Here is a 12,413-nt window from a genome sequence, read left to right as displayed (position 1 = left end):
ACATGGCAACTCTGCCTGCTCTGTTTGAGATAGTCTTGTGCAACGCTGCACTCTGCTGGAGGAGCTGTTTTAACTCCTGAGGGTTAAAAGCGTTACCTTGATCACATCGGCACTGATTTATTTCACACTTCATCACTGGTTCCCTGACCATTTATTATTCTCTGTAGTGCGCGCTGTCACCAGAGAGCTGGTCACTGCGTCAGAGATCTTCGGCTGCAGGTCAGCAGTCAAACTTAATGGGATACGTTCTTGTGCTCCCACATATTTTATTAAAAGAGCTTCGACAATAATCTGTCCAAGAGATCAGTCTTCACTATCTCGATTTATAAACGATGAGATGAAGCTGGACTGTTGCAAGAGTTACTTTAAAAAATGATAATAATAATATAATATTTTAATATTTTTTAATTTTTTTATTAAAAAATACTTTACATTTACATTTTAAAAGATCTCTCACCAGAATTATGTGAAGAAAGTAAATATAATCTCAGATTAATAATAATAATAATAATAATGATAATTGTGGGGTAAAATGTAAACAGAACATACATACAATGAATTATCATGTAAATATATTTAAAGATCCATAAATAATTAGTGAAAGAGTGTGAGCTAGAAACACAAAATAATTACGTTTCCTAGTTTCTCTCTGACTCATTCACTTTGCTGATAAAAATGTCTTGTCTCCTCAGGAGCCTGGAATTGTGGGCGTTAACACCATCATGGTCATTGCTCTCTGCTTGGGACACAAAGTGCGTACGTGAGCGTCCCTGGTTGCATCTGCTGGGATGAACATGCCACTGCACCAAATCTCCGTCATCCCGCGGGATGTCACTTCGTCACGGGTGTCGGGGAGTGGCAAGTCGAAAGACAAGGACAAGCAGGTACGTCAGCATCCATTGACTCGACTCTTTATTCAATATTGAAAGTGTTTGCAGAAGTGTTTTGTATGCTGGACTGTCCTCTCGCAGTCACTCTGTCTAGATGAATCAAAAAGTGAAGTGTATTACATATTGAGCATCACCATTTTTTAATGCATCAAACAGACTTCCATGTTATAATCAATGTATTGTTGGCACGTTTGAGCGCAATAGCTACAGACATTGTTCAACTCTGAGCCTCTGCTGGATGGCCAAGCTGCTCCCCCTAATGGAGAGTCCAGACACCCTGCAGCGAAACCGTTTGATCACAGCGGTGTCACTCGCAGCATTGAACTATTGAAGCGCAGAAACACTGGTCTTGCCTTTCAATATCCCTTCATCTGTCCGCCTGCCTGAGTTTTGTAACCCGGGAACAGCAGCCAAAGAAAAGAGCCTAGACTTTCCTCTCCTCTCCCTATACTGGTTTGTCTCATTGTTGAGGAGTGTTGGTCCGGCAATCCTGCAGAGAAAACTCATTTTGGCCTCTTTTATCCGCAATCTATTCTTTCCTTCACTGCTGAAAGGTAGGAGATTTGAAGGAGAGTTTCCTTTTGGCTCAGCTCTTTATTTCAGCAGCACACATTCTGTCCTCATTACTGGAGGCACTTCATCCTGCCTGACCCGGGGATATTTGAACACTTCCACCTGGGGCAAGGACTTATTTTTATCCTGGACTGGTTCCCAGACAAGAACCTTTACCAAATGTAGAGCTTGTATGCCCAGCTGTGAGCACTTCTACTAAAACTAAAGACGATTCCTGTGCTCACTGCACCCTGGCTGCTGGACGAAATTCTGCCCCCAGGCTTTGGTTGGCAGTCATAAATGGTTTCGATCATATAACTAATGCGATTACGTCCAACAAGTGAGGTGAAAGTGGATTATAGTTAGACTGGGGCAGCTCGATATAAAACACGGTTACCATTTGTTTTAGTAGCATTTTATCTTTTCTTCTCTATACTTTCTCTCTCTGTGTACCATTTGTTTATGTGCTCTCTCTCCCCCTCCCACTCGTATTTGTGCTCCATCAAACAAAAGTGCCCTCTGAGAGCAGGCGCTTTTTTTCCCTCAGTAGTAGGACAAAGAGGAGTGCTAAGACAATATGTCTGAGTCCTGCAGCCTCATCGCATCATAATAGAGTCCGGGCACCGAGTGCAGCAGCACAGGTGTTCTCAAGAGGCCTCTCACATGCTGCATATGGTGCCATGTTGCAGCTATTAAGAAGTTCAATTTCCAGATGAGCTCAAAACCTGGCTAATCGCACTTTATTAGCATTTATTGCAAATGCGCCACTTTGGTCGATTGCTTGCTTGATCTTTTTTTTTTCATTGTATTTGACCTCGAGACGTATAGATTAGTGCAGTCCTCCTTTAATTTTATCTGCTTGCTGCGCTGGTTTTCACCCTCCTGAGGATGAAGTGTGTAAACAGCAGTGATTCTTGTCCTCCCTGCGGATCCTTCAGCAAAATGTGTGCAGAAGAAATGCAGCGATTGAAAAGAGAAGGGGAGAAAGGCTGGTGTTTACTGAATGCTGATCAGTCTGACGCTCAGCAGACTTTGTGTCCAGGATTTAGTCATGGAGCAAACGCCCATCTGGACTCTCTTAAAGCAGACGCCAGGTCTTCGAACAAACTTTTGTTTTAGCTGCTCTATACAGGAAGCCTCTTTGTGGCCACAATTCTCCTTTTGCTTCCTGGTCATTCACTGTCGAACAGATCCAATGTGGTTTATCAGTCTTCATCCTTCTAAGATCCAGCACTCCAGTATCATAAGTCTTGCAAAATGACCTTGCTGTACCACCACTGGTCATGTCAATTGGTATATACTGTATGGTAGCTCCCCTACGTTGACTATCACAGGGTGTGTTTTAAAAGAGCTCAGACTCGGATAGAATGTTCCAAAGTCAAGTCACCCTTACGGGAAAAAGCCCTTGAGATTTAAGCCTCGATTCTGGAACAGCTAGTTGGAATCAAAGGTGGAAAGTAGCAAATGTTCTAACTTACTGAACATCAGGCGACACTAGTGTTTGAAAAGACTCTTTGATCTACCTGAGCTACGTTGAATTCTACTGGTGGATTGAAATATACCGATGTGCTCCTTTACTGTGAATCATAATCAGGTTGTGTCCAGATGTGTTCCACGTCCCATTTTGTGAAATGTTCGTAAAATCGAAGTCTTTCATCTTTCACAACTGTGGTATTTGTTAGTTGGGTAGTTGAGACCTAAGTCACAGAGACGCAAGTGAAGGTGAAAGAGAGGCACACGTCAATACCCTCAGGTTATTTCTCTCCCTTTGGATTTATATTTGCTTAAAAAAAATGTCAATCCTTTAATTGCTTATTAAAAGTTATCACCATGTCGAGGCCTGAGGAAGTGCAGCAGTGGAAGTGGACAGTCAAGGACAAAGTATTCTGTGTGATGTGTAATAGCTGCAGATATCTGCCAACGCTAATGGTGTGTCTGTGGTCCTCGTAGAGGACAAGATCAAACGCTCACCGCCAAAACAAAAAAGTCCCTCTCACACTCCAGGAAAGACAGGAAGTGTTTGGCAACTCTTTTTTTTGCTCCTTTCATCATGCTGGTTTCCATGTTTCTGTTCTTATTGTTTTAGAAGCAGGGTTTTTGCATGTTTGTTGTGGTCAGATTTCCTGTCTGTTGAGAAAAAACAACAACTTTTACCCGCCTTTAGGCAGGAAAGCAGTGTCCAAATATTTGGATCATTGTCATGCAAGTCGCCCCCCCGGCTCTCCAGCCTCAGGGCTTAAAACGGAAATGTCAAGATATTGTGCCGGAGAGGATGTCAGCTAACATCAATTGTTTTAAAAAAAGAACGGAGAACCCAGGGAATCAAATTATTTCTAAAAGCAGATCAACAGACTGATGTGCTTTTCAAGTTAAAAATGTGCGGCTTTTGCTGACTTGCACAAATTGCCCGTATGTAAATGAATGAGGTAGACTTGTGATGAAAGAGAAAAGCTTGAGCGCAAATTCCGTCTCATCATATGCACACATGTATGTTCAAATGGCTGCGTGGGTCTGGTGGTTAAGTGAAAGCTGGCAGGGGAAGATAACGTGTATGATGGAGGGATTTTAGCTTTTTCTGCTGCAGTTTTAAAAACCAAAGTGTCAGCACACTCGGTCACTGTCGTACAACTGCCATTCCGTTCAGTTCGAGGAACGGTTCAGTCATGGTGCTGATGCTATCTCCCCCTGAGAGAATTCCTTGTGAAGGAAGCTGAAAATATTATTGCTGTTGTTACTGTGCCATAGTTGGTACTGAAATCCTTCTGAACAAAACTAAAGGAATGCTCATAATAATGTCTACTTCCCTTACATGTATCATGTTTGATAAAGTTCGCCCACAGTGCATGTCCTGCTGAATCTGATCTGGGTGGTCCTGCCTCAGAGCTACTGTGATGACAGTTTCATAAATCTCTGACCTTTCTGGGCGAAGTAATTTGCTTATGCATGACAAATCCTGACACTGGCAACTAGATGGTGACTAAAGGGTTAAGATGGTTTTGACCTGCACCATTAAGTTTTCTGCAATGGGCAGACAAGGGAAAGCTTCGACGCACTGAGGATTTGGTGCTGGTAAGTTGTAGCTTTACGTTTGCATTTACATTTTACACACTGATGGGCTTGAAGTACGCTGTGTAAAATCTGGTCCCAGACCTGACTTTTAGGCGGAAACATGACCATTCTTTGAGAGCAACTATAATGAGCTCCTGCAGAGTTTCCTCTAATCTGAATGACCTTATCTAAATACCATTCCATTTTAATGAACATAGTTTGCCTGGCTAAAGTAATTGCACCAAAGGTAGCGCAGTGAATTGTTGTCCCGCCATTGTTCCTGAGGTTCCTGCTCCTAATCCCACTCGTGTCCAACTAATTTGGCTTGTGAATACCTCAGCCATCTGGAGCCTGATAGTCATCGCTTGTGCTTTTGTGTTTCTGAGCGTAGCTCGACCTGGGACATTCAGAAAGTCCTCAAGTTGTCACGCTCAACAAATAAACGGGAGCTCACGCCGCTGGTGTGTTATTTGTCAAATACAAATACACAGCACTCTTCGTATCGCTGATCTTTTGTCGTTATACTGTTACACATGCATGCACTCGTTCTCCTAAATACACACACATACGTACCAGCAGCTGGTGTTGTTAGTCGACCCATCTGTGCAGGACATCGCGAGTGTCCCACAGGAGCAGCCACTTCAGGTTGAAGTGCCGTAAAACGAATTAAACGTGGAAGGGATGACATGATTGCCAGGCTCTTGAGGGCCATGACTGCTTAGAGTAGGGTTGTCTTTATGTTAGGAATTTTGCATGAGGGTCTTTTAACTTTCCTTAACACCTTAAAAAAATGGAACAATTGAATTGAGTGGTGTAATAATTACTAGCACTTTCCTCTGATCTAGAGGTTGTTGTGCTGGTGGATGGGTGAGTTTCATGGTTTGTTAGACACTCAGATACAGTTGACACTAAACACCTTGTTGAGCATTCTGCAGGGCCAAATAATCTCTCATGACTTGACAGCGACAAATATTTGTTTAACTTGGCCACCATTGCGACAGATGGTGCATTCACTGTGAAGGGTAGCAATTGCAGCTAAATATTTAATAGGAGAGAAGACAGAGCCATGGTAATGGTGCAAGCGCAAGTTTTTTCATGTGCAGACCTCTGCAGCTTCTGTCATGAGAACAATTCAGATGCGGAATATAAACTTTGGAAATTTGCATCAGTCAGATTTTAATCTTCATGTGCATCTTTGCATTTTGTGCTCGAGCCTGACTTCGGTGAAGGAAAGTTTGGAGTGACGAATCTGGAGGCATCGCCTGAAGCTTAGCCTCCAAGCTTTTCCTGGACTTTCACTTTGCAGGCCACCGCTTTCTTTGAGTAAACAGTCGCTGTTTTTGGCATGACCTGTACTCGTCTATAGAAAGCTTCTGACTTTGTCCCTCAGTTAAACAGGTCAACAGTGACAGGAGTGTGTTGAATAAGGGCTATTCATGTGTTTCTGGGGGGTGGGTCATTCATTGGTTTCAGTTTCTTCATCTTGCATTTAAAAAGTTGTCACATGATACCCTTCTTTAGGGCTCCATACAAGCTATGGGCAACTTCCGTATTGGAGCCAGTTTTGTCGTTCCGCTTCATGCTTTTTGTGACTTCACTCAGGGACGCATTTTAGGACTGACCGACCTTCAAGTTCTTCAAGTCATGATGGATGTCCTTTCCCTTCACTTAGCTGATTTGTTCTTGCCAAGCGATGAACTTGAACCGTAGCTGTCTGCCAACCGTTGGACAACACAACCCCATTAAGAAGTTAAGACAAATGAATGGCCCGCTGTACATCATGAGGCCGAGTATATTTTTCGTTTGGAAACTGAACCTCAGAAGATGAAGCTGAACAATTTAAGCACAGCGTGGAATGGAGAATAGATTGAGGTGGGTGAAATGATTTATGATACAGGTCATGGACTGCTCTTGAACCCGTGAGATTGTGCACAGCATATAAATCTTAACCCTCTTCAGATTGGCAGAACCTTCAGCTCATCCTCTTCTGCACAAGCCTTAAATGTTCTGAGAGGAAAAACACAAGATGAGTGCTGAGAATAAATGGGATCAAATTGGAGAAATGTTTCGCCATGACAACATTTTTTACAATGGGAGTTAGGCTCTAGACTCTATGATTCCAGACCTTTACAGTGTCCCTTCACCCACAATGGAGGGGAACCTGCCATAGTACTTTGGTTCCCTGACCAAAGTACTGACTCTTTCGGCTTTCTTTCATGTTCATCCTCACTGCAGGCTCCATTTGTATCCGGATCCATGTGTAACATTAAATGGGCCTTTAGCATTTTTTCATATATGTCCAGAGTGCTCTCACCTGTCTTTCGTCCCGTATAGCTGGGATTGACATTTGACCCACTCGACCTTAGCCTTTATGAAGTAAGAGGCAGAAAGTCAGTTAGTGAATGACTTTTGAGTCTCACTGAAGTTTCCTCAAATGCAGCGGATGTCGACCTGTTTGACTGTATTGATTTCTGTGTTGGGATCCCCAGGTATGCTCCTATCTGGAGTGAGCTCTGCCTTTAATAAGTATTCAGGTGGTGGTCTCTCCTGATCCAGCACTATCCATCATTTTTACCACCAGGTTCTGTGGTCTTTGAATCAAGGAAAAAGTCTTCTCTCAGGTGAGTCCAATTTGTCGGCGCAGTTGCCATGGACTCTCCCTGTCAGACATCAGAGACGTCGATTGATGTGTTTATGTGAACCCTTGAACACTTTCAACATCCGCCCGAGGAGCCCGATTGGGGCTGTGTTATCCGTCGCCATGGGGTCACGCCGCCTGGGTTGGCGGCAATCAGTCGGAGCCCTTAGAATCCTTGCGCGAGCAAACCGGGATTTTACCCCGGCTCGATCGACTCATATCTCTTTCAGGGCTGCGGCCTCCCTGAGGGCTGCGATCAGATTATGATGCTGCAATATGTGAGACTGGAATAGCTGGAGAAGAGATGAGCGAGAGGACGAGCAGGGCAAGAGCTTGAGCAGAATAAGTTAGCCGCGTTGCAATCAGATATTTATTTATTTTTTATGAGCTGTAGTTCTGGGGCGATCAGGATGGTTCAGGTCAGACCGATAATGAGGATGCTGTGTTGATGCACATGACTCCTCAAGTGGTGATGGATAAACAACTTCATGAAGATATGGATGAGTAGTGTTAGCTAATGTTGACGCCAAAGGAGCTCTCTTGACTGGTACTAATAGAATGGCTGAGATAAAGGATATAACCGAAATCTTACCAGCTGTATAAATAAAAAAAAAGTCAATAGTCTTGCATTTTGTTTCTCTGCACAACTGACACACAGATGGCAATAATTATGGACATTGACATGAACCCAATTATTTTATGAACTCACAATTGACAAGAAATTTCACTTGCCTGGTTTTGACCTAAATTTGGAGATAGCTGAAAAAAAAAAGGTGGAACTTTGTTAATCGTGAGTGTTTGACGAACATGCCTTAATAACAATATATAATTCAGAAGTTTATATCTGTGAAGTGTAGAAACAGTAGTCATGTGGTGGTGTTCCCAGGCCACCCTGAGAAACACGGATCTGCCCTGGGGCCTCTTCCTGGTTTGGCATTTCTGCCATAAAAGATGCCCTGTCGATCCACCTCCACATCTTGCTTCACTCGATGGAGGAACAGCCTGAGTCTCTCTGAGACGGATGAGTTCTTCTCCTTGTCGCTAAAGGGCAAGACCTCGGGATTTTCAAAATATTGACAGATTTTTATTTATTTTCTTTCATTTCAGAGACCCTGCACATGAAGATAAAAAAAAAAAATCTGCTGTTGTTCTCCCCGGTAGTTGCAAATGTAATTTGCTTTAAAAGAACAAAATGAGACATGTTTCTCTTCACCAGTGTTAACCTTAACCCCTCCGTTATCATGAGAGGAAAATGTGTGGAAGAAGGACAAGACTGTACCAGAGTTCTTGAAATATGCTTATAGTTTGTGGTTTAATTTTATCTAATATTGTGTGCAAGACTGAAGGGTGGAGCTCTTGCTGAAATAATGAATGATTCAGAGTCGGGGAAGAGCTATTGATGGGAACATAGAGGAGTAAATATGAGTCAGATGGTGGTGAATGGTGGGTCAGCTGCTGGAACTAACAAGGGTCTGACTTCATCACATCTTGGCACCAACTCTTCCTTGCACGTCATGTGGCGCTTTGTTTCTGTGCGGTTTTCTATCACATTCATGAGCTTGGATTTTTCCTCCGATTTGCTTAAATGGCCACATGTAAGTTGGATTTAACCACAACTTGTGTCAACTGTCAGTGAAAGGACGTGAAAGATTGATATACTTTGCTGATATTGAAGGCATTGTATTATCAGCCGAAGATAGCCAGACGGGCAAACATGCAGATAAACAAGCAGTCTTTACACGACATGGAATGGGACCATGAAATTGCGATTTCATTTCTTTGTTTGTTGTTTTTTTTGTGGCGTTTCAGTTGATCGTCATGAACCACTGGAATAGAACAACCTCAATAACATAGCATGTCATCAGGTCACCGGAGAGACAGAGTCTGGAAGTGGGCACTCCTCCGAGTTGGACATGCACACATCACCTCTGGGTGTCCTGCAAACGTCCTCAATGGGACGACCGAACCCACTTGATTTTACTTATGCGTTCCTCACTGGTGGCCGAGCTCACCGTGCCTAGGGACGCCTTATTCACACCGCTCATATTTAAACCATGAATAGAAAGCACGTTGATTTTCGGTATTTAGACTCACAAGTACAGTCTTACAAAACAGATCCTTATTAGATAAATATAATACTTTACAGAGGAATAGTACATGCATTGTATAGATATATTTATGCACTGGGAGGTTGTGTTTTTGTCTTTACGGCATGTCAGACATATCTTTACCAATTTGGCGACAGCAAGTACTGGCTGTTCTACGTTTATTTGAAATGTATAGAGTATAGCGAAAGACCATATGTGTGAGAAATAGGAAGTAGACAAAGAGCTAAATGTTTGTCATGAGTAAGTACAAGTTTATACCAGCAGGGGGCGGGGATGGCGAGAGTGTTTGTCTGCCATCGGCCTTGAGCATGAAGTCAGTGCAAGTCCAAGTGGAAATCCTTTATCAGTGCGTGCTGCCAGCCTTAGATTGGCTGGGCCGCCCTGATCACGAGAAGAGAGGATTGCAGCGCTGGCCCACACGATTTGATTTCAATGATTGAGGCTAAGACGTTGCATCCAAGTCCTGGCGTCCAGCTCAAATATGTCTGGTCATTTTGCAGCAATTAAGGATCTGTCCCGTTTCTTTCCTCGTATTTCAGCCTCCAGCTGCCTGTGGTTTTATTTTAATTTGAATTCCGGCTATTTTCAGACTTTCAAAATGCAAATGCCATTTTCAGAAGACTGCACAGAAGAGTTAGCGTGAGATGAGCTGGCTTTAAATGCAAATTGATGCTGCTGCACTGGTCCGTATTTATCTGGAAGCTAAATGAGTCTGGATCTTAAAAAAAAAAAAAAAAAAAGGGAATAGTACGCATGGCACTGCAGGGGTGTTGGACTTACATCTGTAGATTTGAATTTTGGGATGAATGGTGAAAGGCAATACTGAGTTTGTGCTCCCTGTTTGGAAGCAAAAGTCAACGTAGGGCGGACTGCTATTATGCAGAGAAGGTGGGTTTTAGACCTCAGGCCTGTCTCACTGCCACAGGCCTCCAGCTGAATATTTGTATCCCAGGGTGATAGAAATTCTGTCCATGTCCTGTTTTTTGTTCTGTTTTTGGTAAACAGCTTGGTGCATAACAGATAAGAAAAACGCTGAACAACAACGTGCTGGAGAGCTTAAGTGTTTTATAATGTGTAGACCTATAATTAGGGAGTGGATGAGCAAATGCATGCACATCTTGATCCACAAAAACCTGCGTGAAAGCATTGTTTATAATATATAGATATAATTGATGTCAATTGTTTTACTGCTCTTCAAACAAGCTTTGAGTGCAAGCATGTAAAGTAATGTTTAATATGACTATCATCACAACACTGAGTTCTTTGTAAGAACTCAGGCAATATTATCTGATATATTTTATCATGTTTTGAATCATCTTGGATCAGCCAATTTTTACAATGGGATGTTTACATTTACAAACATGCATAAATCACTCTAAATATTATCCTTTTTATTGTGCTTTAGTGTGACCAACTTGTTATTTGCTTTTCAATTTCAAGGAAGTTTCAGCTTCCTTATCTCTCGGGTACTATGGGGTGGTAAATGCAGCGTAACATGGGGGGAACTAAGCCTGCTGGAAACCGAGGCTACTACAAGGAGTGGTGTCACTAGAAGAATCACTGTCTCTGTCTTGACAATGACATTGCAACATGCATTATGCCATAAGAGGCCCTTAAATTATCAATTTTAAATACATTTTGACATATTTGTAATGCTTATGCTGAAACAATCAAGAAAGTGGGATGAGCACTACAGAAGGTTTTGTCGTCACTTTAATACCTAATGTTCATGGGAGATCCTCGATGAAGAAGAATGGATGTGCTATTTTCCTGCATGGCTCTTGATGTGGCTTAGACGCTCGTTCGTGATAGTTGTTGACCCTGAACATCAGTTTTCTGTGAGGGACTCTATCAGAGCGAGGAGACAGACACCAGACCTTGGCCTTGTGAACTCAGGGCTGTGCTTCGATTGTAGCCAAAACCAGAGACACCGAGAGGGATGTTTCAATATGCACATGATTCTTTATCTCAGTGTCACACAAGTCACCTATTGAAATGACTGAGCTAACGTTCATGAGGGCTGGAGGCTGTCTGGAATTAAGACAGGCTGAGGTTTCTCTTACAGAGTATCATTGATTTAAAATTGATTTGAGTTTGGAGATCGTTTTCTGTCCAGTGCAGCAAGGGGGTCAGTTTCATGTGTGGAGCTCACCCGCAGCTCGGCCAGAAATAGCTGATGAAATAAGGTCATTTTCGTATTCCCCTCTTGCCATGACCTTCAGACCGCCTCATCTGTGGTCACTCTTTCACCCAACTCTAACTTGGAGCTGAACCCAGTTAGATGAGACCAGAGTGCACCTCCAGGTTCACTCCGTATACTCATCTACCTTTCATCATCATTTCCATCATCCTTTACATTTGCGCAGTCAGTTTCATCTCTGAATTCATTTCTAAATGTTAGGCATGAGATAAATGCCCGAGTTTCTTTTTGAATGGATACAGTCCATTAGGGCTCCATTTCACCCCCTGTGGGATCAGTGTCTGCATATTGAAAGAGTTCCTCCCTCACTCAGTCTGTCTTTCTCTGTCCACGTCGGTCTGATACTGCATTTCCTCCAAAGTTGGCCTCCCGACCGTGTTCTCAATCACACCGCCATTCAGATGAAATCCGCCAGTGACTGACATTTCTTGATTGAGTCTGTAAAACATGGCATCACCTTTCTCAGTTGGAGTTGCTGGGAGCAGGATGTGGCTGAGTTGGTGACGCAACATTGCTTCTTAATATAGCGTTCTGTTCGAAGAAAAGCTGTTTCTTCCCCACCTGTTCTCCCCATTTCTTAGCTGAGGTTGTTGGTGGAAATGGTTGTTATCGTGCTGCTATGTTTTCAAGCAAGCATATGTGAAATTGAACAATGAACTGTCATTTCACTTGAAATATTGGAAATGGATATGTTTATTTTGGCATTAGAATGTTCAGTGCTGAGCTTAACTTTAACTGAATTCAATTGGCTTCATGTCCAGTGGGACTGTATTGAATGTCTTGTTTGCTTCTGCCGGATGTTTGACTCTTGCCCTTGACTTCATGTGTGCGGCTGGGATGTTCCTCTTGGTCCCAGCCCTCCAGCCTCTGTGTCTGCTGGCGATTGGCCGAGCCCTCCAGCAAAGCCGCCTTACATTGGCGACCAGTGTTGTCGGAGTGTAAGACGTGTAACAGTTGACCGTTTGGACCCTGGCAGC

At 43.0% G+C, this 12,413-nt stretch overlaps 1 protein-coding gene across 4 annotated transcripts in view; it reads left to right on the top strand.

Moving 5' to 3' along the window:
- marchf8 (membrane-associated ring finger (C3HC4) 8) overlaps positions 1-12,413 on the top strand; it is a 54,471-nt gene that overhangs the window by 16,787 nt on the left and 25,271 nt on the right. For all 4 annotated transcript variants that reach the window (XM_053874376.1, XM_053874375.1, XM_053874373.1 and 1 more), the window contains exon 2: positions 693-884. In XM_053874376.1, the coding sequence (XP_053730351.1) occupies positions 789-884 (96 nt within the window). In that variant the 5' untranslated portion in view covers positions 693-788. The remainder of the gene's footprint in view (positions 1-692; positions 885-12,413) is intronic.

This window comes from Synchiropus splendidus, chromosome 9, assembly GCF_027744825.2.
Source record: "Synchiropus splendidus isolate RoL2022-P1 chromosome 9, RoL_Sspl_1.0, whole genome shotgun sequence".
NCBI lineage: Eukaryota > Metazoa > Chordata > Actinopteri > Syngnathiformes > Callionymidae > Synchiropus > Synchiropus splendidus.
This window is presented reverse-complemented; position numbering and strand designations above follow the sequence as displayed.